The 25,406-nt window shown below is 38.5% G+C and overlaps 1 protein-coding gene across 2 annotated transcripts in view; it reads right to left on the reverse strand.

Annotated features, from left to right (window-relative positions):
- The window catches only part of beta-PheRS (phenylalanine--tRNA ligase beta subunit), a 333,270-nt gene that overhangs the window by 286,236 nt on the left and 21,628 nt on the right, over window positions 1–25,406 (reverse strand). For both annotated transcript variants that reach the window (XM_090383545.1, XM_090383544.1), the window contains exon 3: window positions 12,308–12,405. In XM_090383545.1, the coding sequence (XP_090239671.1) occupies window positions 12,308–12,405 (98 nt within the window). The remainder of the gene's footprint in view (window positions 1–12,307; window positions 12,406–25,406) is intronic.

The raw sequence follows: 25,406 nt of genomic DNA on the forward strand, positions 1-25,406 counted from the left end.
ATGTCTTCCTCCAATTTTTTTGTTAGTGTGGAATTCACATCCTGCCAGATTATTTGTCAGGATTGCAAAACCGTGAAAATTGCAAGGACAAGTCTGGACATTGCAGGAAATGCTTAACTACTTCCCAGTGCAGTTTCTGCATAGCTGCCATAGTGTGTTGAGCCATGTACAATCATGCACTGTCATACAACAAAATGACATTTTCAGTCAAATAACCAGTCATTTAGTCTTTGAATCCTGAGGGTTTATGTGCAATTTGATGGTTTTACTGTTTCACCTTCTGCATGAACTTGCACCACTGATAAGAATAATCATCCCAGTGCTTTCAAAAGACTTGAATTTCTTTCCTCATAGTGATGATTACTGTTTTCAGTGCATGCTGCATTGCTTTATCTCTGGTTCAAAGAGCTTTTATGAAATATATGTACATAATATGCCATCTAAAGTCAATATGTGATTCAAAAAGTCATTTCCTTCCTTTTCATATCATGTTAGGTACTGTGACACAGTTCCATTTGCAAATGTTTATGTTCAATTTTTGAGACACCTGGGAACTATATCTGCAATAAGGCCTCTGAGGTTGGGATTACTCATTTTTTTTTTTATCGTCTTTTTATCGCTTTTATATTTATATTTTAATGCATTTTAACTTATTTACTTATTTTATTTTTGTTATAGTTTAGTTTTTTTTTTGTAAATAATTAAAAGTTTTTTGTAAATATTATTTTACAGTCTTTTCTATCATTTTATTTTATTTTATTTCATTATTCAATCAGTCATAAACGGTTGGTGTGTGTGTTTAAAATTGGTGGTACCTGGGAACTACTTCACACAGACCTTCCTATTCTGAAACCTGACGTGGATGGTGATGATGTAGGCAGACCAACAAGTATCCAATTTCTTGGGTCACATTATCAACTGTTGTACCCTGATCTGTTCTGATGATGATGCTGTCTTTCAATATGTTTTCTTCTGCGACAACTGTGTGAGTTTGTTTTGGATGAGAGTCATCTTTCAGAACTTTTCTTCCTTCATGGTAGCAATCTGCCATCAAATCAACTCCAAACCATCAACATGAAACCGGGTGATGTTTGTTCCTTTATTCGGCGCAATATACAACAGCTGTTAGTGCAATATGTAACTATGCAATATGTATTAATGCAATATATAGCAGTTATAGCGCAAGCTAAAAACACTTCTTCATGATCCTCTTAAGCCTCAACTGCATATAGGTTACAGGACACCCATTTCCATCAAGAATGTTGATATCCTAATGACCTTTCATTGGGAGAATCACAGTGAAAGGTCAGTAGGATCTTAAATATTCTTGAAACCAATATCATAGTTCAAATAAATGATGGAACCAAGCAAGGCAAACTATTGGTCAAAAGTACAGAGTTTATATTTTGAGGTGTGTATTAAATAGGCTTTAAAATTAATTTCTTCTTAGTGTTTTTGTATGACAGGTTAAGTAGTCTTGTGTCAGTGTTTATGAAACACAGGCTAAGAGGTTCTGTTTTCAAGTCATGAGTCTTACAATAAGCTGCCAATCTCTGACTTTTAGGAAGCAGGAGATCTCACAGTTTTTTTTTTTTTTTTTTTTTTTTTAACTCAAACTTCGGCTTTGAAATTAAAATTCATTGACAACATATACATTTTATATTATGACAAAGTCATAGTATTTTTTACTAGGACTTTACTAATTTATGCTTTCAAACAATTAGCACACCCAAGATATTTCTGTCTGCAGATTTCAGTCTTGGATTGCCTGTTAAATACTGACTGATTATCACAGTTTCAAAGAAGGTACTGTCCTCAAACAGACCTATGGGACTGGGAAATTCCACATTCAAGAAAATTAATACTCAAATACCAGCCAAGTATTTAATAAAATAGAATAAAATAAGATGATACAGTAAACTGGACTATTACAATAAGTACTAAAAATATAAAAATATATACATAAAATCGGAATAAAACAGTTAAAAACAATATACTAAAATTGTTTTTAACTGTTTTATTCCGATTATTCTCAACTTCGGATTTCCGGTATTTTAACTTATTTTAACGATTTTAGTGTATTGTTTTTAACTGGTTTATTCCGATTTTATGTATATATTTTTATATTTTTAGTACTTATTGTAATAGTCCAGTTTACTGTATCATCTTATTTTATTCTATTTTATTAAATACTTGGCTGGTGTTTGAGTATTAATTTTCTTGAATACAAAGAAGGTACTGTTGTAGACTTTGTCCTCAGAAACACTGTTTTGTTTATCAAATTTCATGAGAAGGATACGCACGGGACATTAACAATAAAAATGTCTTAATGTTTTCATTTCCATTTAATTTTTCCTTCTGAACAATTTCACTTCTGCAATGTGATTGTGAAATAATTGTAAAAGATGTTCCAAATTATATTGCAAATTGTAAATTCTTGTTTAATAAAAAATCATTATATGTAAATAAAATACACATATAAACAAAACAAAAAAAAAAAAAAAAAACCAGAAGATAGATGGCTCCCAAATTATAGGGGATCTTAATTAGTGAATATGAAAGTATTTTTCAGCATTCATGCATTACTTGAGAAGAAAGATTCAAATCAACACCAAACCAAATTTTTAATGTATATTTTGTCAGTTTCCAGGAAAGTTTTGGGCACAATTCAGATCCCACAATTTCCCTCAACCCCAGTTTCCCCCTCCATATAAAAATTCCTATAAATTTCAAACAGCAATTCCAATCATTTTGTGTAGCAGTACTTCCTATTTCAAATAAGAAGTACTACTGTACAAATCTTGTATCACAGCTACCTATCAGTTGAATATTATGTTGAAGATTTTGGCAAATACTTCTTGAGTACAGTACAGAAGTTTTTAACAGCTGAGGTATGTCATTTGATAATTGAATGTGTATGAAATACAGAATTAACCTAACTTGCTTATTATATTATTGAAAGTTTTGAGTCTTATAGGGTCAACAATTCCAAATATGAGTCAAATTTACTGTAGACAAATTAGAAAGAGTGTGGATGGCAAATGCCACTAAATTTCTTGTCTACTGGCAGATGTTAGTGAAGAAGTAGTCATGCTAAGCATGCAGGACTGCTTTTCTGGTATTCATATTAAAATGGCAGCACAATGCAAAGAAGCAGGGCTTATATAGTATCTGCAATTAAATAATAAGAAAAATTAAAATGAATGTCTTTTCAAGTTTATGTTATCTACTTCTTCCAAAGATATAACTAATCATGCTTTGCATCTATATGATGCCTTCTCACTCTATATGGTTAGGTGGCAACTTGTTTACTCTTTTGTTACATCTCTAAAATTATCTTTTCTTAATTTAAATATATAGTACATTGCTTGCATCATCCTATAAAGAGAATAACACCATCGTTAAGTCTGCTTAACCCATTTAAGACTTTAAGCAACTCAATCAGAATCCCACACAGATGCCCTACTTTCCACACTTTGTCATTTATAGAGCTGTCATCTCTTCCTGTAACAATATCTCTTCGCATCCACAAGTAATTGTGTTGCATTTCTCTTAAGCAAATTAATATTATTCAAGAAATGAGATCTCCAGACCTGTATACAGTATTCAAGATGTGGTCTGATATTCATCTCAACAGTAAGATAATTACTTTTATCTCTGATGGCAATATTCCTGTATATCATTTAGTACATCATGTGGCCATCTTGATACCTTACTAGACTGTTGAGAAAAGTTCATTTCAGACTGTCCTCATTTCATTCTCATGTGTTAGTATATATGCATAAAGCACTTACTGCCTTCACCATATAGGGCGCCTCCGTAGCCAGGTGGGCAGGAGCAGCAGTGCATAGCACACGCTTCTTGATTAGACCGAGGTTCGAGTCCATGACCACCAAATACAGAGGATGCGGAAAGGTCAGGGAATGACCACCGCATATCCCAGGAGCAATATGGCCTTAGTTGCTAATGCTACTAAAACCAAATAACAAATAACAACAGCCTTCACCGTATCCATCTATCTGTCTGATCAGCTACACCAATGAGTCAAAACATTATGGCCAGCAAGTCGTTATGCAAATCAAAGCAACTGCAGGTAAACTACAGTGCGTGCAGTTGGGACAGTATAAAAAACACCTGATACTGAGCTCTGTTAATCAGTGTTACTCTTGTTCTTTGAATGGGAAAGGCTGCGGGACTTAAGCGAGCTTGACAAAGGCCAAATTGTAATGGCCAGATGACTGGGTCAGAGCGTATCCGAAACGGCACGGCTGGTGGGTTGCTCACGGTCAGCTGTGACCTGTTACTACCTACCAAAAGTGGTCACCCATGAACTGCCAGAGAGGTGTTGGACAACCATGGCTAATTGATGCTCGAGGTGAGCGAAGGGTCTCCCGGATGGTACATGGCAGCAGAAGGGCAATGGTGGCGCACCTCGGCAGTAACTGGAATGCTGGTGATGGGAGTAATGTGCCACAACACACACAGTACATCGAACCCTGCTGAAAATGGGGCTGTATAGTTGCAGGCTGCTCCGCGTGCCCATGCTCTCCACAGTTCACTGGCAGCAGCACCTACAATGGGCACTTGAGCATTGAAACTGGACCTTGAGTGGTTGGAAGAAGGTTGTCTGGTCTGATGAATGACGTTTCCTGTTGCACCATGTGGACGGCCAGGTACGTGTGCGTAGTTTACCTGGGGAAGTGATGGCGCCTGGATGCACCATGGGATGAAAACAAGCCGGTGAGAGTCATGCTTTGGGCAATGTTCTGCTGGGATACCCTGGGTCCAGTCATCCACGCTGACGTCTACCACCTACCTAAACATCATTGCTGACCAGGTGCACCCTTTCATGGCAACAGTCTTCCCCTCTGGCAGTGCCGTCTTTCAGCAGGATAATGCACCATGCCACATCACCCGAATTGTTCGAGACCAGTTCGCAGAACATGAGGAAGACTTCCAGGTATTGTCCTGGTCTCCAAATTCTCCAGACGTCAATCCCATCGAGCATCTGTGGTTTGTGTTTGTGTTGAAACAGCAACTCCAATCTGTGGCGTCTCAGCAACAGACCTTACAGGAGTTAAAGGATCTGTTGATTACGTGTTGGTACCAGATACCACAAGACACATTTAGATATCTTGTAGCGTCCATGCCTCACCGGGTACAAGCTGTTTTGGCTGCACATGGAGGACCAATATCATATTAGGTAGGTGGTCATAATGTTTTGGCTCATCGGTGTATATGTAATATCTCAACTCCCAGTGGATTTTCATGAAATTTTACATTTGGCTCTTATAGAAAAATTTGTTGCGGCATCCCAACAAATTTGTGTGGAATTCTGTGACTTCTTTTTTTTCTTTGTCTCACTTTGGCAAAACGAGCTGTCTTCCAGAGGTACAAGAAATAGTGACCGTTCTGATCTCTAGGAAACGTAATGAGATGGGGCAAAGAATGGGAGCCTTGAATAAGCTGAAAGATGCTTGGCTGAGGCTTCAAAAGCTTATTTTTAAAGAGGAGTTGGATGTCTTGAACAGAGTTAAAGAGGACATTCTCTCGATTTGGGATGAAATGGAAACTATAGTGATGCAAGTGTAAACTGAGAACCTGAGTATCTACTAAGCCCCAACCCGAGGAATCTACCAGAAAAGATCAGAGAACATTTGCTGATGTTGTTCGTGTGGAGCCTCATACAATACAGTACCAGTCAACAGATGAAGATGAAGTTGCTGAAGTCTGTTTGTCCTGTCTTAAAGGATGTGAAGGTTCTGTCAATTAGACCCATTAGAGATGAAAGGGTAGTGGTGGAAACTGTGACAGAAGATCTCAAGAAAATCTGTGTTCTAAAGTCACCAAATTATATATGGAGGTTAACTGGCCTCCTAGACATAATCCTAAAGTGGTGGTCTTTGACATTGATGACATGTCCTGACTTCAAACAGGCTTTAGATGCAGTTCAGAAGAGAACAAATCATGACTAGCTGTTCTGAGGGTGAGTTGACCCAGTGGTTCACCCAGAGAGAGTCCTGGATGGCTGGCATGACCTTTTGGTCAAGTTTTGAGCTGACATGATGCCCAGAAGGTGTCACTTTGTTTGACAGATATGAGTTATCTTTCAAGTGGGGTGGGAGTTCCAGGCCCTGGTGAGGTCCTATCTGTTAAGACTTAACAGTTGGTGAATTATATGTGATTGATCATGTTGTGTTGATATTTAGTTATTTTGAGAGCTTAGATAGTAGTAACCTATCTTCTCATGGTACGGGGGTGTGATAGCCATCCCTGCCACAAGGCAGGGATGGCTAATCAAATCTCTTTATTTTCTTACTTTAAGTTGATCCAAGAGTTGTGGGTCTCTGCTTTATTGTTTTTCTATAAAACCATTGGCATTTATGGTTTTGTAATCATAAGCAGATGAGCTCTAGTTACACACATGCAAATGTGTGGGAAGCAACTAGCATAGCAGCTCACTTAAATGTAAATGTAGAAATATCACACAGTCTATTCATATATTGTAGCTGAAATACTGGATATTGTTATTGTTATTTGGTTTTTAGGAGCATTAGCAACTAAGGCCATATTGCTCCGGGATATGCGGTGGTCAATCCCTGACCTTTCCGCATCCTCCGTATTTGGTGGTGACGGGCTTGAACCCCGGTCTAATCAAGAAGCGTGTGCTATGCACTGCTGCTCCTTCCCACCTGGCTGCGGAGGCGCCTACTGGATATTGTTTGTTGCCATTCACTCATAGGAGAAATAAATGGGCAACATGTGGGTTCATAGACATGAAATGTTCTTGGTCCGGACATAAAACTTTATGAGCCTGTTTTTTGTTATCTGTTTACAAAATAAATTAAGAATTATTACTATTTTCTTATCACAGCAGAAAAGTGAAATACATGATATCTTTCAATTGTTATTAAAATCCATGAGGAAATGAGTAAGCACATTACAAATCGCATACTATGACCTAAGGCAGCATTTCTCAACTGTGTGTTCCGTGAGATTTGAACAAGCGTTCTGTGAAAAATTGTAATTAATAATTAAAAAAATAAATAAAATAAATAAATTTTGCATATTTGTAGCAGACACCACTTTTGTATCATTATAATTTTTAACATTTTTTTTTTAGGTTATTAATATACTCGCATAGACTAATAATCAAATAGACTGCGAAACAATTTATCTTGGCTGGCTTTGCTTAGAAAAGTATGCATAGAGGTAATGCAGTCTACGAAAAAGTAGCAATGTAGTGATCTAATATACTATTCATATGCGATTTAGCCTGGAGTACATGGGTTGAAGGAGAGTGGGAAGCGAACCGATATCATAACTAAACTCACTTCCTTGTTTAAATTTTTTTGATAAATATTAGTATTTCGAAATATTATTATAAAAATAAGTGACCATGGATTTTTGGTTGAAAAAAGGAACTTTAAAACGAGAAGCAAAGTACTTCTAGTAGTGCAACTGTGGTCAATGAAAACGAACCCAATATTGTCACACTTCAAAGTGAGGATGAACAATTGCAGCCTTTTGTTCAGCAAAAATCTGAAGGGAAAAAACAGGAAACAACTAATAAAAGACCAAAACGACCAAAACAAAAGTATAATGACAGTTATTTGAATTTCGGCTTTACATGTGTGGGAAATAAAGATGCCCTTGATGCACAGTGCATCATATGTGATAAAATATTAGCAACAGTTCTTTGGCTCCCACTAAACTTGTGTTTCGTAAGTGTTCCATCAAATAAATTATGAGAGATATGAAAATTGTTCCATAACTAAAAAAGTTTGGGAAACATTGATCTAAGGTATGCGTTGAATTTTGATTTTTATTACAAATCCAGGAGGAAATAAGTAAAGCATTACAAAAAAAGTTTGGATATTGAGTGAATGTTACATTCTGAGGTAAGCACATTGAAATGAAAACAATTACTCTTGCATTATCAATTAACTGATAACAAGATGATTATTTACTTACTTCTGACTTTTATTAATCACGGAAAAAGAAAAAATTCAATTAATTAAAAAAATAAAAATTAAATGTAATGCATTTCACATAATTTAAATTGTTAATTTTAGAAATTACAAAAGTTCAGGGTTTTATTTCAAAGCAAGAGTTGAAATTATATGATAATAAATATGGATCTACATTCTATTTTCCCATCATTCTGCCTGAAGAAGCTTTGTTTTCTCCACTGAGTGACAAGTTTGGGCTTAAGCCCAAACTTGTTGCTGCCAGAAAATAGAAATAAGTTCATTACAGTGATTTAAAATTTAAATAGTGGTGGATCTGCCATTCAATTAAAAACTGAAACATTGTCATTACTTGCATGGGTACCAATGCTAGAAGGATAGTAAATAAATTTGATGAATTTGAAGTGTTGGTCAAGACATCAAAGGCAGATATTGTTGGGATATCAGAGACGTGGTGTCACACATATATTACGAATGCAGAATTGGAATTTGGGGAGTACAATGTGTACAGAAAGGATAGGAAGGGAGAAGTTGTTATGCTGTTAATTAAGAAAACCATAAAATCAAAAGAAGTGCACCCAGTTGATATAGATGAACAGTACACTGTTGAGTCAGTTCGGTGTGACGTAAGCAAGAACAATTGAAATCTGTGAAAAATTCTACAGAGAAATAGTGGGCTAGTAAATCAGAATGTCTTATAATGGGGGATTTTAACTTCCCAGATATTGACGAACTTGTGGTTTGGTCACTCGCACACTAATAAGACGTTTGTGGATTTATTGGATGATTGTTTTCTGCAGCACCATGTTCGAGAGGCAACCAGAGAGGGTAATACTCTTCATCTGGTTATCAGCAGTGATTATTTATGTATTAAGAATTTGCAGATAAAGGAACCACTAGGTGGCAGTGATCACAGTGTACTGATGTGGGATTTACTTAAAGATATAATTACAAGCAGGGGTAAAGGAAAAGGTTTTTAATTCCGTAAAGGTGAGTACAGTGGTCTCAAACAGTTTTTAAATTCTGTACAGTGGGATCAACTGATGATGTTACCAACAATAAATTTTAAGTGGGAAGCATTCAAGGAATTAATCGTGGAATCTACTAAAAGTTTCATACCTATTAAGAAATATTGTTCAAGGTTTAAGCCTAAATGGTAATCAAATGAACTAATGAGACTCGTCACAGAGAAGAAAACTGCATGGGATGCATATAAATTATCACGCAACACAGATATAAGCTAGTCTGTAATCAAGTCCAAAGGAGGTTAGGCACGCAAACGCAAATTACAAGAAATCTTTGGCAAAGGATGCTTAGAAAAACAGCAAGGATTTCTTTACTTATATAAACTGTAAAAGGAAGGGGATGAATCTGATTGGTCCACTTGATATCAAGGGTTCGACTGTTGATAATCCTGCTCAGATGGCAAACAAACTGAAAGAGTATTTTGCATCTACATTCACACATGAGGAGTTATTAAGAAAGGAAAATGGCAGAAGGTTATCAAATTGTAGCAGGGTGTACTCAATGATTTTGTAATAACTGAGAGCAAAGTGGTTGAAGTTAAACATAAGAAAGACAACTGGGGTGGATGGGTTCTATCCAGTTATATTAAAGGAGGCGGCAAAGGAAGTAAGCAAACCCTTAGCCATAATTATGAGAGCATCCTTGGACTCAGGGGAGGTCCCCACGGACTGGACATGTTTCAAATTTATCCACAATTCACAAAGAGGGATAGAAGGGTGACATGAGTAATTACAGACCAGTCAGTTTAACTTCTGTTTCGGGTAAAATAATGGAGTCACTGGTTAAAGATGCATTGCAGGATCGTCTAGACAAGACTGCAGCAATAATTCAGACACAGCATGGGTTTGTTAAGGGAAAGTCTTGTCTGACAAATTTGATTGGTTATTATGATGTGGTTACAAAGGAACTGGATGCAAAAAATTATTTTGATATCATATACTTGGATTTCAGCAAAGCTTTTGACAATTTTGCGCATGGTAGACTACTGTACAAATTGGAGGAGAATGGTATTAAGGGTAAATTGCTACAATGGATAAAAGGTTGGTTGAGTGGGAGAAGACAGAGGGTGGTAATCAATGGGTGCTGCTCTTCGTGGACTAATGTTATTATTAGAGTCCCACAGGGTTTGTTGTTGGGTCCACTGTTGTTTTGTATATTTATCAATGATATTGATGAAGCTATATCAGTGTAATGGCAGTGTGCTACTGCAACAGGATCTAGAAAATTTGGGCAGATGGGCTGAGAAGTGGCAACTGAAGTTTAACCTTGACAAATGCAAAGTACTGCATATGGGTAAAAGTAACCCCAGAGAAACGTACCAACTGTGTGGTACTACACTTAAGGTGGTAGAAAATGAAAAAGAGCGGGGAGTAATTGTGCAGTCAGATATGAAGTTTTCTGAGCAATGCAGACAGGCTGTCAGGGGGTTTTGTCGATGATGTATAGGAATTTTGCTAGCAGGGAAAAGGAGGTGGTTGTCCCTCTGTATAAGGCAATGGTCAGGCCACGCCTTGAGTACTGCAGCATACAGGTCTGGAGGCGTCATTTTAGGAAGGATGTAGATTTACTTCAGCATGTACAGAGAAGGGCAACAAGATTGGTGAGGGGAATGAAGGGATCCTCTTACCAAGAGAGGCTTAAGTTCTGCAGTGGCTGGAGACTAGGCACCTGTGCGGTGATCTGATTGAGGAGTATAAGGCCTTGAATGGGTTGAGCACTCTGAATTCTGATTGGATTCTTATACCTGTTCAGCTTACGAACCTAAGGGGGCATAAATTCAAATTAAGGAAAGACAGATGTAAAATAGATGTGCGGAAATTTGCCTTTAGCCAGCGGGTGGTTAATTGCTGGAACAAACTTCCATCTGTTGTTGTGGAAGTTGATAGGTTAAATAAATTTAAGGACGAACTGGATAAACATTTAGAGGGAATGGTTGTGTGAATTTTTTTTTGGCTGATGCTGCATAAGCTCATACACTGCTTTCTTGCCTCACAAGCCACTACTACTACTACATCCTCTTTCAAGACTCCTTGGTCTCTCATAAAATGTCATAAGACCAAGAAATCCAGCCCCAAATGATCTGAAGGAAAACTTTTAATAATTTGTTGCAACAGGACAATGCAGACTACTGGGATCAAAATATATCCCTAATAATTTTTAATTGAAAGTTTACTTTCACACACTATTTGGTTGCTCAGTTAGATTCAATGCCTTGACATATAGCTGCTAATCAAGGCAACTTGCCATCTGTCAAGATCAGGAAGTCTCACAACAAACTACAATGACAGTGTCAGTTTTGAAATGAATACTAGATTTATCTTTTTGGCAATGCTCTTCCAGTTAAAAACAAAATTAGTAATTTTAGGTACTCTTGTGGATAATGAAGTATTTTCTAAAGTGGACCACACCCAAACTTGTCATTGTCAATGGACGTTACAAACCTGCCCCAGATAGAATGACAGAAAAATAGAATGCAGAAAAGTGTTTGTTCTATAATGGTAAGTTTAGAAGAATTATTTTTTGTGTAAAAGAGAGTTAGTGGGCTAAATATTGTAGCCAGTTAATATCTTCCTCTGTCAACACCACTATGGGAGATGTATTGATAAATATAAACTGAATATACCTGTAGACTAATTTGCTTGTTTTCAAAATGAAAAAAAATCACAAATATATCAGGAGGCTAAGTTAAGTTAGCCACCAAGACTGACAAACTCAGCCCCAAACAAAAAAAAAAAAAAAAAAAAAAAAAAAAAAAACTAGTAGAAAGTCCTTTGGAAAATCTTTTCCAAATTCATAACCAGTGGTGTAGCCACTATACTCTCTTTGGTGTGAGTTAAATTAAATTTACCGGAAAATATAGAATTTTTAGTTATTGCAGTACAATTGACCTAATAAGCCTTACTAACATTAAGTTCAAGTAAATAGCATATAACTTTTTAGGCAACATTGTTGTTCAGAATTTATCAGAATATTATGTCTAAAACTTATGGGCATCCTTTGGGAAGTCTGTCTGTTTACCAGAAGATGAAAAATCTAGGAAGGGAAGGAGTGGATAAACAGTGAAAAATCTGGGAAAGGGGGGGGTGTAAACAATGAAAACTCTTCAAATTTTCTCCTGTCATGATGGGAATCACATCACACACAAGTATTTTTCACACTGTGCAGAAAATGAGATTTTTTTTAGCTCTGTTAGCATGAAAATTAAGAGGTAAGCTGTACATAATATCTGAATCGAGGCTGATTAGCATTAATCTAGTTTGTTAATTTCCTAATAATTATTAGAGCAGGTTTAACTACATATTAACTTTTACCTGTTAGCAGGGATATCAATTTTGTATATGACATCATCTTTTGCACTCTCAGACTTTTTTATACCTTTCTCTTTGGATACTATTTGTTGCTCACTTGTCTACAAATAAAATGCACAAGGATTAAGCTACCTCAGTATATAATAAGCAAATCTTACTCATAGAAGTTTAAAATGTTAATTTTTTTTAAAGGAGTCACAAAAAGCCTTACAATTCAAATCAAAATAATATCAATTCAATTCAGCAACTTCATCTTCATAGTAAAAATATGCACATAAAATACAAGCAGTTTTACAAGATACAGTAAATCTTTTAATATACATGATATATACATGACATATACAGGAACTAGTTATTGTGACTCTATTGTCAGGGAGACAGGGAATATACTATGCAAGAAGGATAGGTAGAACAGGACTAGGGTATATCTGCCGGGGGAAAAAGTTGATGACATTGTAGAGCAGATATCATCTTTTAAGGGCAAAAAAGGTGATATTGTTGTACACGTTGGAACTAATGACATTAAGAGTAAGAGGTCTGCAGATTTACTCACAAGTATAGGTCAATGTTGAAAAAAATTTGCGAGTTAGGGTAGAATGTGAAAATGTCTACAATTCTGCCCAGACACGATAGGAGGGAGTATATGATGAGAGGCTTGTCAATCAATTCGGGCCCTGGAAAGATTGTGTATGGCTCAAGGGGTAGAATTTTTTTCAGCCTGGTCTGTGCTTGTTGACAGGAGAGACTGCTTCTACAGGGATGGGGGTACAAGAATATTTGCTGATGCTATCAAGGCATTGGGGAAGTACAATGTGTACAGGAAGGACAGACAGGACAGGAAGGGAGGAGGGGTTATGCTGTTAGTTAAGAAACACATAAAATCTAAGGAAGTGTATCCAATTGACGTTGGTGGCCAATGCAGTGTTGAGTCTGTTTGGTGTGAAATAAGAACTGGGAAAGGAAAAATATAGGCCTAATGAATCTGATGAGTATAAGGAGCAATTGTGTAGAGAAATAGAGTGGGCCAGTAAATCAGAATGTCTTATAACGGGGGATTTTAACTTTCCAGATATTGACTGGAACTTGTTGGATGGCCACTCGCACACTAGCAAGACTTTTGTGGATTTATTGGATGACTGTTTTCTACAGCAACATGTTCAAGAGGCAACCAGAGGGAGTAATACTATTGATCTGATTATCAGCAGTCTGATTATCTGATTATATTCATGCATTAAGAATTTGCAGATAAAGGAACCACTGGGTGACAGTGATCACAATATACTTGCCAATTTACCAACTTCCGGTCAGCACACACACGCGGGGCCACCTCCTCTCCACTGCCCGAACCTTGCTAACTCGCGCCTGGACACACTCCAGCTCCGCAGATGAGAGACGCAAAGAGATCACCAGAGTCAAAGTAGACCTTACGAAGTGTGGCTATCCCGTCGACGTCCTTGACAGGTGTGATCTACAGGCACGCGACAACGCGACGACCAACAGCAACGCTAACAGTGACGGGTCATCCACGAGGGCATTTATCCCATACTACCCCAACCTATCACAACAGATCGGTAGAATCCTGAAATCATATGGGATAAAATGCATCCAACTCCCAGGCAAGAAACTGCGTTCTCTTATCTCCAACGTAAAGACACCCGTCCCACTCTTCTACAGAGCGGTTTGGTCTATCGCATCTCTTGCCGTGACTGCACCAGCTGCTACTTTGGAGAGATTGGACGTCGACTCGAGAAACGTCTCTCAGAACATAAAAGGGCGATCCGTTTGGCAGATGTAGAACACTCAGCTATCGCCGAGCATGTCTGGACAACCCGCCACGACATCGACCCACACCGCGATGTCGTGGTTGTGGACAGGTCCCACCATTACCTAAAGCGCACCTGGTTGGAATCGTTAAATATAAAATGCTCAGATGCCTCCCTGAACAGGAACAGTGGTTGCCAAGTTAACCCCATCACAGAGGCAGTAATTCTATCCATAGACAAACGCTGGCCACGTCACCACCATATGTCACAGCCACAAACATCAACAAACAATTAACCACGCGCCTCACGCACCATCCTGGCAGTGCACATCTCTATTCCAACTGCCATTCATGTATTCAATCTGAAGAAGGCTGCCTCCCAGCCGAAAGCTTATTAATTATAATTCCAGTTTGCTCTGTGAAACAAAATAAAAAAAAAAATAAAATAAATTTTCGTAATGAATCCAGAGTACGTAGGCCTTTTTTACTATATACTGATGTGGGAATTACTTAAAGATGCAACTACCATCAAGGCTAAAGGGAAGGGCTTTTGTTTTCGTAAAGGTGACTACAGAGCTCTCAGACAGTTTTTAAATTCTGTAGTTGTATCAAGTGATGATGTTACCAACGTTGAATTCTAAATGAGAAGCCTTAAGGGACTTAATTTTGGAGGTTACTAGACTTTTCATTCCAACTAAGAAATATTGTTCAAGGTTTAGGCCTAAATGGATGACAGATGAATTAATGAGGCTCGTGGCAGAGAAGAAGAATGTATGGGATGCATATAAGTATCAAGTGACACAGAAGTCTATGGCAGTTATAAACTAGTCTGAAATCAAAGGAGGTTAGGCAGGTAAAGGCAGATTACGAGAAATATTTGACAAAGGATGCAAAGAAAAACAGCAAAGTGTTCTTTATTTATGTAAACTCTAGAAGGAAAGGGATGAATCAGACTGGACCACTTAAATAGATGGGTTGCCTACTGATGATCATGCTCAGGTAGCTGAGCATGATCATCAGTAGGCAACTGGCAAGTAGACTGAATGAGTATTTTGCATCTACATTCACACATGAGGAGTTATTCAATGAGGGGAGTGCCAAACATTTATCAAATGCTATCAGAGAGCTAACTGATTTTGTAATAACTGAGAGCAAGGTGGAGAAGAAATTGTTGAAGTTAAACATAAGGAAGGCACCAGAGGTGGATAGGATCTATCCAGTTATATTAAAGGAGGCAACAAAGGAAGTAAGCAAACCCTTGGCCATAATTACGAGAGCTTCCTTGGACTCAGGGTAGGTCCCCATGGACTGGAGGTGTAGAAATGTATCACCAATTCACAAAGGGGATTCGAAAGGTAACACAGGTAAGTAACTACAGACCTTTTAGTTTAACCTATGTTCCAGGGAAAATAATGGAATCATTGGTTAAAGAAGTATTGCAGGATCATCTAGACAAGACTGAAGTAATAGTTAAGACACAGCATGGGTTTGTTAAAGGGAGGTCTTGTCTGACCAATTTGATTGGATACTATGATGTGGACACAAAGGAACTGAATGCCAAAAATAATTTTGATATCATATACTTGGATTTCAGGAAAGCTTTTGATACTGTTGCACATGGAAGACTGCTGTACAAATTGGAGAGGTATGGCATTAAGGTTAAGTTGCTACAATGGATAAAGGGATGGTTGAGTGGTAGACAACAGAGAGTGGTAATCAATGGACACTGCTCTTCATACACAAATGTTATTAGTGGAGTTCCCCAGGGTTCGGTGTTGGGCCCATTGTTATTTTGTATATTTATCAATGATATTGAATGAGGTATATCAGGTGTAATGTCCAAGTTTGCAGATGATACAAAGGTTGGCAGGGTTGTTAACGACAGTAAAGACATTATGCTACTCCAACTGGATCTAGATAAGTTGGGAAAATGGGCTGTGAAGTGGCAAGTGAAGTTTAACATTGACAAATGCAAAGTACTGCATATGGGTAGCAATAACCGAAGAGAAATGTACCAACTGTGTATTACTACCCTCATGGAAGTAGAAAGTGAAAAAGATCTGGAAGTAATTGTGCAGTCAAATATGAAGTTCTGTGAGCAGTGCAGACAAGCAGACTGAGCAGGGCTGCCACGGCAAGTCATGGAGTGTTGTTAGTTATATATAAGAATTTTGCTAGCAGGGAAAGGGAGGTGTTTATCCCGTTATACAAGGCAACGGTCAGGCCACACCTGGAGGTCTCATTTTAGGAAGGATGTAGAGTTGTTAAAACGAGTACAAAGAAGGGCAACAAGATTGGCGAGGGAAACAAAGGGGGTGCTCTTACCAAGTAAGGCTTAAGTTCTGCAAATTGCAGCACCTGAAGAGTAAGCACCTGCGAGGTGAATTGATTTAGGTGTATAAGTCCTTGAACGGGTTGAGCAAGCTGAATGTTGATGAGATTCTTCCTCTTGCTCAAACTAAGAGCCTGAGGGGGCACAGTTTCAAATTGAGGAAAGATAGTTGCAGAATAGATGTGCACATGTTTGTTTGTTTGTTTGTTATTTGGTTTTCAGGAGCATTAGCAACTAAGGCCATATTGCTCCGGGATATGTGGTGGTCATTCCCTAACCTTTCCGCATCCTCCGTATTTGCTGGTGATGGGCTCGAACCCCGGTCTAATCAAAAAGCTTGTGTTATGCACTGCTCCTTCCCACCTGGCTACGGAGGCACCTTAGATGTGCAGAAATTTGCCTTTAACCAGCGGTTAGTTGATTGGTGGAACAGGCTTACATATTTTGTTGTGGAAGCTAGTAGCCTAAATAAATTTAAGGCTGAGCTGAACAGGCATTTGGAAGGAATAGAGAGGTGAAACAGGAGGGGGTTTTTTTTGTTGTTTTTTTTTTTTTTTTTTTTTTTTTTTTTGGCTGCTGATGCTGCATAAGCTTGCTTTCTTGCATGATATGCCTATACTAATGCTAATGCTGATCTGGATGTTTAATTATGCAATTTTTGGCTCTGTGATTATAAATTCATGCTTTTCAATCCATAAATGGATGCACATATATCAACATAGCATTTGAAAATTGGGTTAAAGCAGCATCATGCAAACTTTTTCAGCCCCGGATCCTTATTGATTCCTAACATTTTCAGTGCCCTCCTCCAAAATAAAATATCATTTTGTTTTATTTTTCTCAATAATAAAACACTGATAAACAAACAAGATTTCTAGCCCATATTTAACATTTGACCTTTCCCATTAAATTTTAAAATAAAACTTTAAAAAAAATCTACTCAACTGTCTATCTATAAGTAGTTTGCTTGATGCAAATATCACTTATAATAATAATAATAATAAACAACCTGTACACCCCTCACCCACCTGATGTACATGGATGACATCAAGCTCTAGGCGGCAACCAAGAAGCAACTCCAGCAACTACTCCAGATCACTGAAGAATTCACAAGGACATCAGGATGGAATTTAGTCTAGAAAAATATAAGATCCGCACACTGCACCAGGGAAAATTAGTTGGCCGAAACTACCAGCTGCTGACTGGTAAAGAGATCAAAGCTATGACAGAAGGAGAGACCTACAAATACCTAGGGATGATGAAGGCTGAGCAGTTGGAACACAAGGAAATCAAGAAGTGCCTGCCGAAAAATATCATCAGAGACTCAGATGCCTACTGAAAGCAAAATTGAATGGAGGGAACACAGTTAAAGCCATAAACACCTATGCAGCTCCAGTAATAACATACACATTCAGGGTCATATATTGGACTAACACCGAGCCAGAAGCTAGTGGGAGTCAGAAGTGTTCAAAGCCACTAAGTCGATTTTCTTATTTATTGATTTGAAATTATTGTTTTTCTAAAACTTTTGATTTAAATTTAGTAATACAGCATTATTTTGTGATTTTCTGATTAATCTGGTGTATTTATTCTTTACTCGGCCTTGTAATTGCATAAAAGTATCGATAAGGGTATCAAATCCACGTGTTACAAGTTGCAGCTCCGCTAAACGAGATGTTTTTTAGCCATATTTAGCCGCTTTTTGACCAATTGTTACACTGAGTTGTTTTCTATAAGTGGCTTATAGACTTAGTCAGGATCCTTAGTTTATTCTGAATTGAGACAGTGAGATTTGGAAGTTAATTAATACTTAAGCGTCAGTAGATTTACCGTTCGTAACTTGCTAATTAGTTAGTTATTTGGTTTTTAGGAGCATTAGCAACTAAGCCCATATTGCTCCGGGATATGCGGTGGTCATTCCCTGACCTTTCCGCATCCTCCGTATTTGGTGGTGATGGGCTCAAACCCCGGTCTAATCAAGAAGTGTGTGCTACGCATTGCTGCTCCTTCCCACCTGGCTACGGAGGTGCCCTTCGTAACTTGCTGCCACTGTTATACGATACGTTATATTCCGAACTAGATAGCGTAAGCTTAGTATAGTATAGTGTATATTATAATATTGTCAATCAATCAGTAAAATCTATTAATCTTGATAAACTTCATTGTCAATTAAATTGTACTTTTTAACTATATACATATAACGCCTTAGATTACAAACATAACACAAATAATTAATACATAACTTGATACGGAAGTTATATAAACGGAACTCGTAGATAATACTCGATCCTGAAAAAAAAAATATATATAGCGTTATAACTGTGTTGGGATACAAGTTTAGGGTTATAATTTTGTACTGAAATTGAAATTTTTTGAAATTAAATCAAAATCATGACTCAGACCAGAGCAGCAAAGCAAAAGGTTCAAGCTAATGGGAGTCCTGTGGCTCAGGGGAAAATTGAGGGGGCAGTTGCTCTCTGAATCACAGCCTTTTAAAATGCACTGCTTGCATGACGTTTGTGAAGCAATCAGGTATGGGACATGATATTGCCAGGGGGGATGTCCTTGTGTGCGCGCGCGATGTAAGGAGTGTAAGGCAATCAGATAACAACTCAGCGTTGTTATGGACCTATATGAGAGCTTGAAGGACAGGGTGGATGCCCTCGAAGGATCTAAATTGAGGGGCCCATCAAGCTCTAGCTGTCCACATCAATGCCAGAGCTTGCACTTGGTCATCTCGCAACACAGCGGCAACCCTCAAGGCAGAATGCGCTGATCCCACAGATACTAGTAGCTGTTAGTGACTCTATTGTCAGGGAAATGGAGAACATGCTTTGTAAAAAGGATAGGTGGAACAGGACCAGGGTATATCTGCCAGGGGCAAAGGTTGATGACGTAGAGCGGATATCATCTTTTAAGGGCACAAAAGGTGATATAGTTGTACACGTTGGCACTAATGATATTAAGAGTAGGAGACCAGCAGAATTACTTAACAAGTACAGGTCACTGTTGAAAAAAACCGTGAATTAGGGTTGAATTTGAAAGTGTCTGAAATTCTGGCCAGACACGATAGGAGGGAGTATATGATGAGAGCCCTGTCAATCAATTCGGCCCTGGAAAGATTGTGCAAGGCTCAAGGGGTAAAATTTTTTTCAGCCTGGTCTGTACGTGTTAACACGAGAAACTGCTTCTACAGAGATGGGATACACTTAAATAGAAAGGGTGCAAGAATATTTGCTGATGCTACCGAGGCAGTGTTAGGTGGGTCAGAAAACTGCTAGCTTGGGGGAGATACAAGGAATAATAGATTAACAGTAGCCACTCGCAGAGGTGAAAGTGATTCTTGCACTGCTTCTATTGGAATGAGCAGCAGCCTGGAAAACAAGATGCAGGATATTTCAGAGACTGTTGGGAGTCACTACAGTACAAGTAAACACATGGGTTGTGTTAGGGTAGCTAAGAATAGGAACAGGTTGTTGTTGTTGTTGATGGGATTTTAAGTGCAATGGCTACTTAGGCCACATTGCACTTAGAAAGGTGGTTCATACTGCCTGTGTTGGTTCATGTAGAATCAGTTAGAAACGGCTATACAGTCCTATTCGTTTTAGGAAGGAGAAGAATTCTGCAAGATTTGATTTTTTGCCTATGATATGGCTAAGTGACAACGGTTCCTTTAAGCTTGCCAGAGAACTGAATGACACTAGTCAAGCATTATTATACAGAGTACATTCCAGAAGTATGTGTTTGGCTGTGAGTGGTGTATGACAATGGTTACAATGAGGAGGGTCATTTCCTGACAGGAGGAACAAGTGAGTTAAATGAATATGGCCGATTCTGGCTCTGGCTAAAATTATTTCTTATTGTCTGTTTGCAATGAGGGTTGAAGCCCATAATTTTGATACAGGTTTAATTTGAAAAAGTTTATTATGAATTTGTGCTTGCCATTGAAGAGTCCATCGACCTTTACATATACTTCGGATCTTCGTTTTATAATCTGTGAACGGTACTAAGGAATTCGTTGGGGCTGCTCTTGATGGATGTTTGGCAGCATCATCCGCAATTTCATTTCCTGGTATTCCAGTATAGACAGATATCCAGCAGAAAATAACCTTTTGTTGATGCTCTCTTATACGTATCAACTCTGTTCTGATGAGCTTTATTAGAGGGTGAGTAGACGGGGAGTTGTTTTGCAAGGCTAATAAGGAGCTCTGCAAGTCTGTGTATATTAAGCTCTTTTGAATTGACATATGGAAAATATGTTCTATAGCAAGCTTTATGGCATATAATTCAGTCGTGTAACTACTGCACTCTGTTGGGAGAGATAGAGAAATGATAGTATCAGGGAGTACTACCGCTGCGCCCGTTCCACTCTCAGACTTTGATCCATCTGTATAAATTTTAATGAAGTCAGGATAACGTTGAGTATGCGCTATGTGTAGCTGTTCGATGTTAATATCTGATAGGGAGTGTTTACCCCATTGTTGGAAATAATTGTCACAAGATGGCATGATGACAGACCATGGAGGGTCAGGATCTATAGGATCTTTTAAGATTTTATTGAAGTGTATATCCCAATCTTCTGCTAGTTGTTTTAGCCTAATACCAGCAGGCCGAACTGACAGTGGTTTGTTTCTATAGAAGGTCGTAAACTGTGGATTATAAAGTACTGGCCAATTAGGATGGCCAATACTTTATAATCAGCAGCAGCATCTTTCTCCTGATATTTAGGGGAGGTTCATGAGCTTCAACATACAAACATAGCGCTGGAGATGTTCTGAACGCACCTGGTGCTGTTCTGAGAGCTGAATGTTGAATAGGGTGGAGGCGAGATAAAGCACTCTCCCTAGCAGAGTTGAAGATAGGCATGCCATAGTCCAGTCATGATCTGATTATGGTTCTATATAAATGAAGCAGGCTGTAACGATCTGCTCTCCATGTTGTGGCTGATAAGACTGAGTATGTTCAGTTTTTTTTGACAAGTAGTCCGGAGATGTTCAATGTGCTTTTGAAAATTTAACTTATTGTCAAAGAACAATCCTAGTAGACGAATACAATTAGCTATAAGAAGAGGATGGTTATTCAAGTGCAGCTCGGGTTCCAGATGCATATTGCATCTGGAGCAGAAGTGAATGGCAGTAGATTTCTGGCTGGATAGTCTATAACCATTTTGTGTCATCCATGTCAGGATGCGATTCATTGATATTTGAAGTTGGCGTTCAATGTAATGCATGTTTAGAGAATGACAAGAAATTGAGAGATCGTCTGCGAAATGAATCCACAGTTTTCGGAATGAGTTCAATTATATGATTCATTCTCATTGCAAACAAGGTAGCGCTGAGAACAGACACTTGTGAAATTCCTTCTTCTTGGATAAAGATTTTAGAGAGGGTTCCCTGATAACGAACTTCAAAGGATCTCCGTTGAAGGAAATTTTGGATAAAATATGGTAAACTACCTCTCAGGCCAAGAGAATGTAGATCCTTTGAGATGCCAAAACGCCACGTAGTGTCAAAGGCTTTCTCAACGTCAAGACAGACCATGACGAGATGTTCCTTTTTGATGAAAGCATTTCTGATATTTGTCTCGGCTTTGATCATGGGATCCAATGAGGATCGGCTTTTCCGGAAATTGAATTGATTGTTATTTATCAAGTTTTGAGACTCGAGGAACCAAGTGAGACGGCGATGTATCATTTTCTTGAGAGTTTTGCTGAGACAGCTGGTAAGGGATATCGGTCTGTAATTTTGAGGAACAGAATGATCTTTACCGGGTTTTGCAATCAATAGTACATAAGAATGACTCCAGGAGCTTGGGAAGGTATGTTCAGAAAAAATTCGACTATCAAATATGAGCAGCGAAGAGAGTGATCTATGATCCAGATTTCAGAGCATTACATAATATATCCCATCAGGGCCAGCAGCACTGTTTCTTGAGTTTGTAAGAGATTGCTGTAGCTCAAACATGGTAAATGGTTGTTTATAAAATAAAGTAGAACTGTCAGTGTAATTCAGTCTGGATTTCTCTGCAACTGTTTTACGTTTTTGGAATGATTGATCATAAGCATTACAAGAAGACAACAGAGAAAATACAATTCCCGGTGCATTTGATATTTCTGTGGGATTAGAGAGTTCTTGTCCATTCCAGTTTAGTAGCGGGGTGGATAGAGGTGGAACTTTACTGTTCAAACATTTTATTTTTCTCCAGATTAATCTTATATCGGTATTTTTATTAACTGATGAGGCGAATTTAATCCAAGTTTCTTTTCTTGCTTTGTGTCGGGTATAGCGAGTTTTAGCTCTGAGCCGTTTATAGTTAATTTGAAGCCTGCTGCACAAATTGGAGCAGTGTGGCATTGGAGGCAAATTGCTGCTATGGATAAAGGGGTGGTTGAGGGGGAGAAGACAGAGAGTGGTAATCAATGGACACTGCTCATCGTGGACTAATGTTATTAGTGGAGTCCCTCGGGGTTCAGTATTGGGTCCATTATTGTTTTCTGTATTTATAAATGATATTGATGATGGTATATCAAGCTTAATGTCCAAGTTTGCAGATGATACGAAGGTTGGCAGGGTTGTCAAGGACACTACTGACACTATGCTACTGCAACAGGATCTGGAAAGGTTGAGCAGATGGGCTGAGAGGTGGCAAATGAAGTTTAACATTGACAAATGTAAAGTACTACATATAGGAAACAGCAACCCCAGAGCAACGTATTAACTCTGTGGTACTACACTGACAGTGGTAGAGAATGAAAGGGACCTGGGGATGGTTGTGCAGGCAGATATGAAGTTTTCTGAGCAGTGCAGATGGGCTGCAAGAGTAACTCATGGTGTATTGTCGATGATATATAGGAATTTTTCTAGCAGGGATAAGGAGGTGATTATTCCCTTGTATAAGGCAATGGTCAGTCCACACCTAGAGTACTCATTTCAAGAAGGATGTAGAGATGCTGGAACGAGTACAGAGAAGGGCAACAAGATTAGTGAATGGAACAAAGGGGTGCTCTTATGAAGAAAGGCTTAAGTTTTGCAAATTACAGTGTCTGGAGACTAGGCACCAGCGAGGTGATCTGATTGTATAAAGCCTTGAATGGTTTGAGCATGCTCAATGCTGATGGGATTCTTCCTCTTGCTCAGAATAATCACCTGAGAGGGCATAAATTCAAACTGAGGAAGGACAGATGTAGGATAGACGTGAGGAAATTTGCCTTTAGCCAGCGGGTGGTTGGTTGGTTGGTGGAAGAGATTTCCATCCCTTGTCGTGGAAGTTGATGGCCTGAATCAGTTTAAGGCTCAGCTGGACTGGTATTTCGAACGAACAGAGGGGTGAAGTGGAAGTGGTTATTTTTTATTTATTTATTTATTTTTTTTTTTGGCTGATGCTTCATAAGCTTGCTTTCTTGCATCAAATGCCTCTACTAATGCTAATGCTAATAAGATTGGAGGTGGTAGGATATTTGCGGAAAAGATTCCCATGCTTTTTCTCTTTTTTGCATTATTGCAATCTTCATTCCACCAGTAATTTATTTTTTGTCTATTTCTTGCTTGATATTGAGGAATTGCAACGGATGCGGCTGCCAGCATTTGATTCGTGATGTGCTCGGTAACACTATTGATAGAACCGGACTGAATGATATCGTTGTCAAATGAGATGTGCGATCTGTATTTTGCCCAGTCAGCCTTAGAAAATTTCCATTTCATTGGACTTTCCGTTGGAAAGGAATGGGATGTTTGAATTTTGCAAATTAACGGAAAATGGTCGCTACTATAAGGATCACTCAGAGATATCCAATCTATACTTGGAAAAGGATTGGGGAACAAATGGAAAGGTCTATGGCAGATGTTGAGCCCATAGGGAGATGCACATATGTAGGAGACCCAGTATTCAGTAATGTTAAATTCTGCCTATCGATAAGCTTACCTCGACTGTGTGAGGTGGGGGAACCCCATAATGGGTGATGTGCATTAAAGTCTCCTAGTAAACAAAACAGTGATGGTAACTGCTTTTTTGATTTTTTGATTTGGTAGTTGTTGGCGCATCGGCTTCTGTGGCCATATTGCACCTCCCAAGGTTTTTGTAGTACTTTGATCCAAGCCCGAGGCGGGAATCGAACCCGCGACCTTTGGGTTGCCGGGCAGGTACTTTACCCACTCGGCTAGCCCGGTCGGCGATGGTAACTGCATAACAAGATGTAGTTCCTGAATAGTACATTGTTGATTAGGCGGAAGATAAATGGAAACCAATGTTAGAGTAATACCATTAACAAAACGTGTGGCAATGGCTTCTAAGGATGTTTGTAATGGAATACGTCTGGTGGGGATGCTTGAATCCACGAGTATCGCTACTCCTCTGTGAGCGTTATTGGAGTCAGCCCTGTTTTGCCTGAATACAGTGTAATTTTTGATTGAAACTGAGACCAGAGATGTCAAATTAGTTTCTTGCAAGCACATTGCAAGAGGTTTATACTGATGAATTAATTCATGTATATCATCTATGTTACTGCGAAGACCTCTACAGTTCCATTGGATAATATGTTCCATTATTTAGTTTTGTAAGAGGAAGATGAATCTGTCTGCTTTTTATGCATGGGTTGTTTGTAATGGTCAGATTTAGATTTTTCTTTTCTGGGAAAATTAGGGCGTCCTGAATCATTTTTATCTTCCATATCTCCATCTGCATGAAAATCAAGAAAATCTTCTTGGTTGGGTATATCATCAGTATCCATGCTTGTTGGTTGTTTCACCCCCACAGGATCTGATTTATGCAATTTTTCTGCCACTGTACTGTTGGTTAGGTTTTGAGTTGGAATTGTGAGTGGCGTATTATTACTTTGGTCCACTAACTGTGATTCAGATGTAGGCTGAGTTGGTAGTACTGATCGAGCCCAGTCGGCGATCGATTTGTCGGAACAAATCGATCTGATTTGTAACTGATCTGTTACTGATTTGTAACTATGGGTAGCCAAAGCATAAGTGGTTTTTGGAATACTTGATTTTACTTGTCTTCTA

The sequence above is a fragment of the Mastigoproctus giganteus genome, chromosome 10 (assembly GCF_048544385.1).
Source record: "Mastigoproctus giganteus isolate SK-2022 chromosome 10, ASM4854438v1, whole genome shotgun sequence".
Lineage (NCBI taxonomy): Eukaryota > Metazoa > Arthropoda > Arachnida > Uropygi > Thelyphonidae > Mastigoproctus > Mastigoproctus giganteus.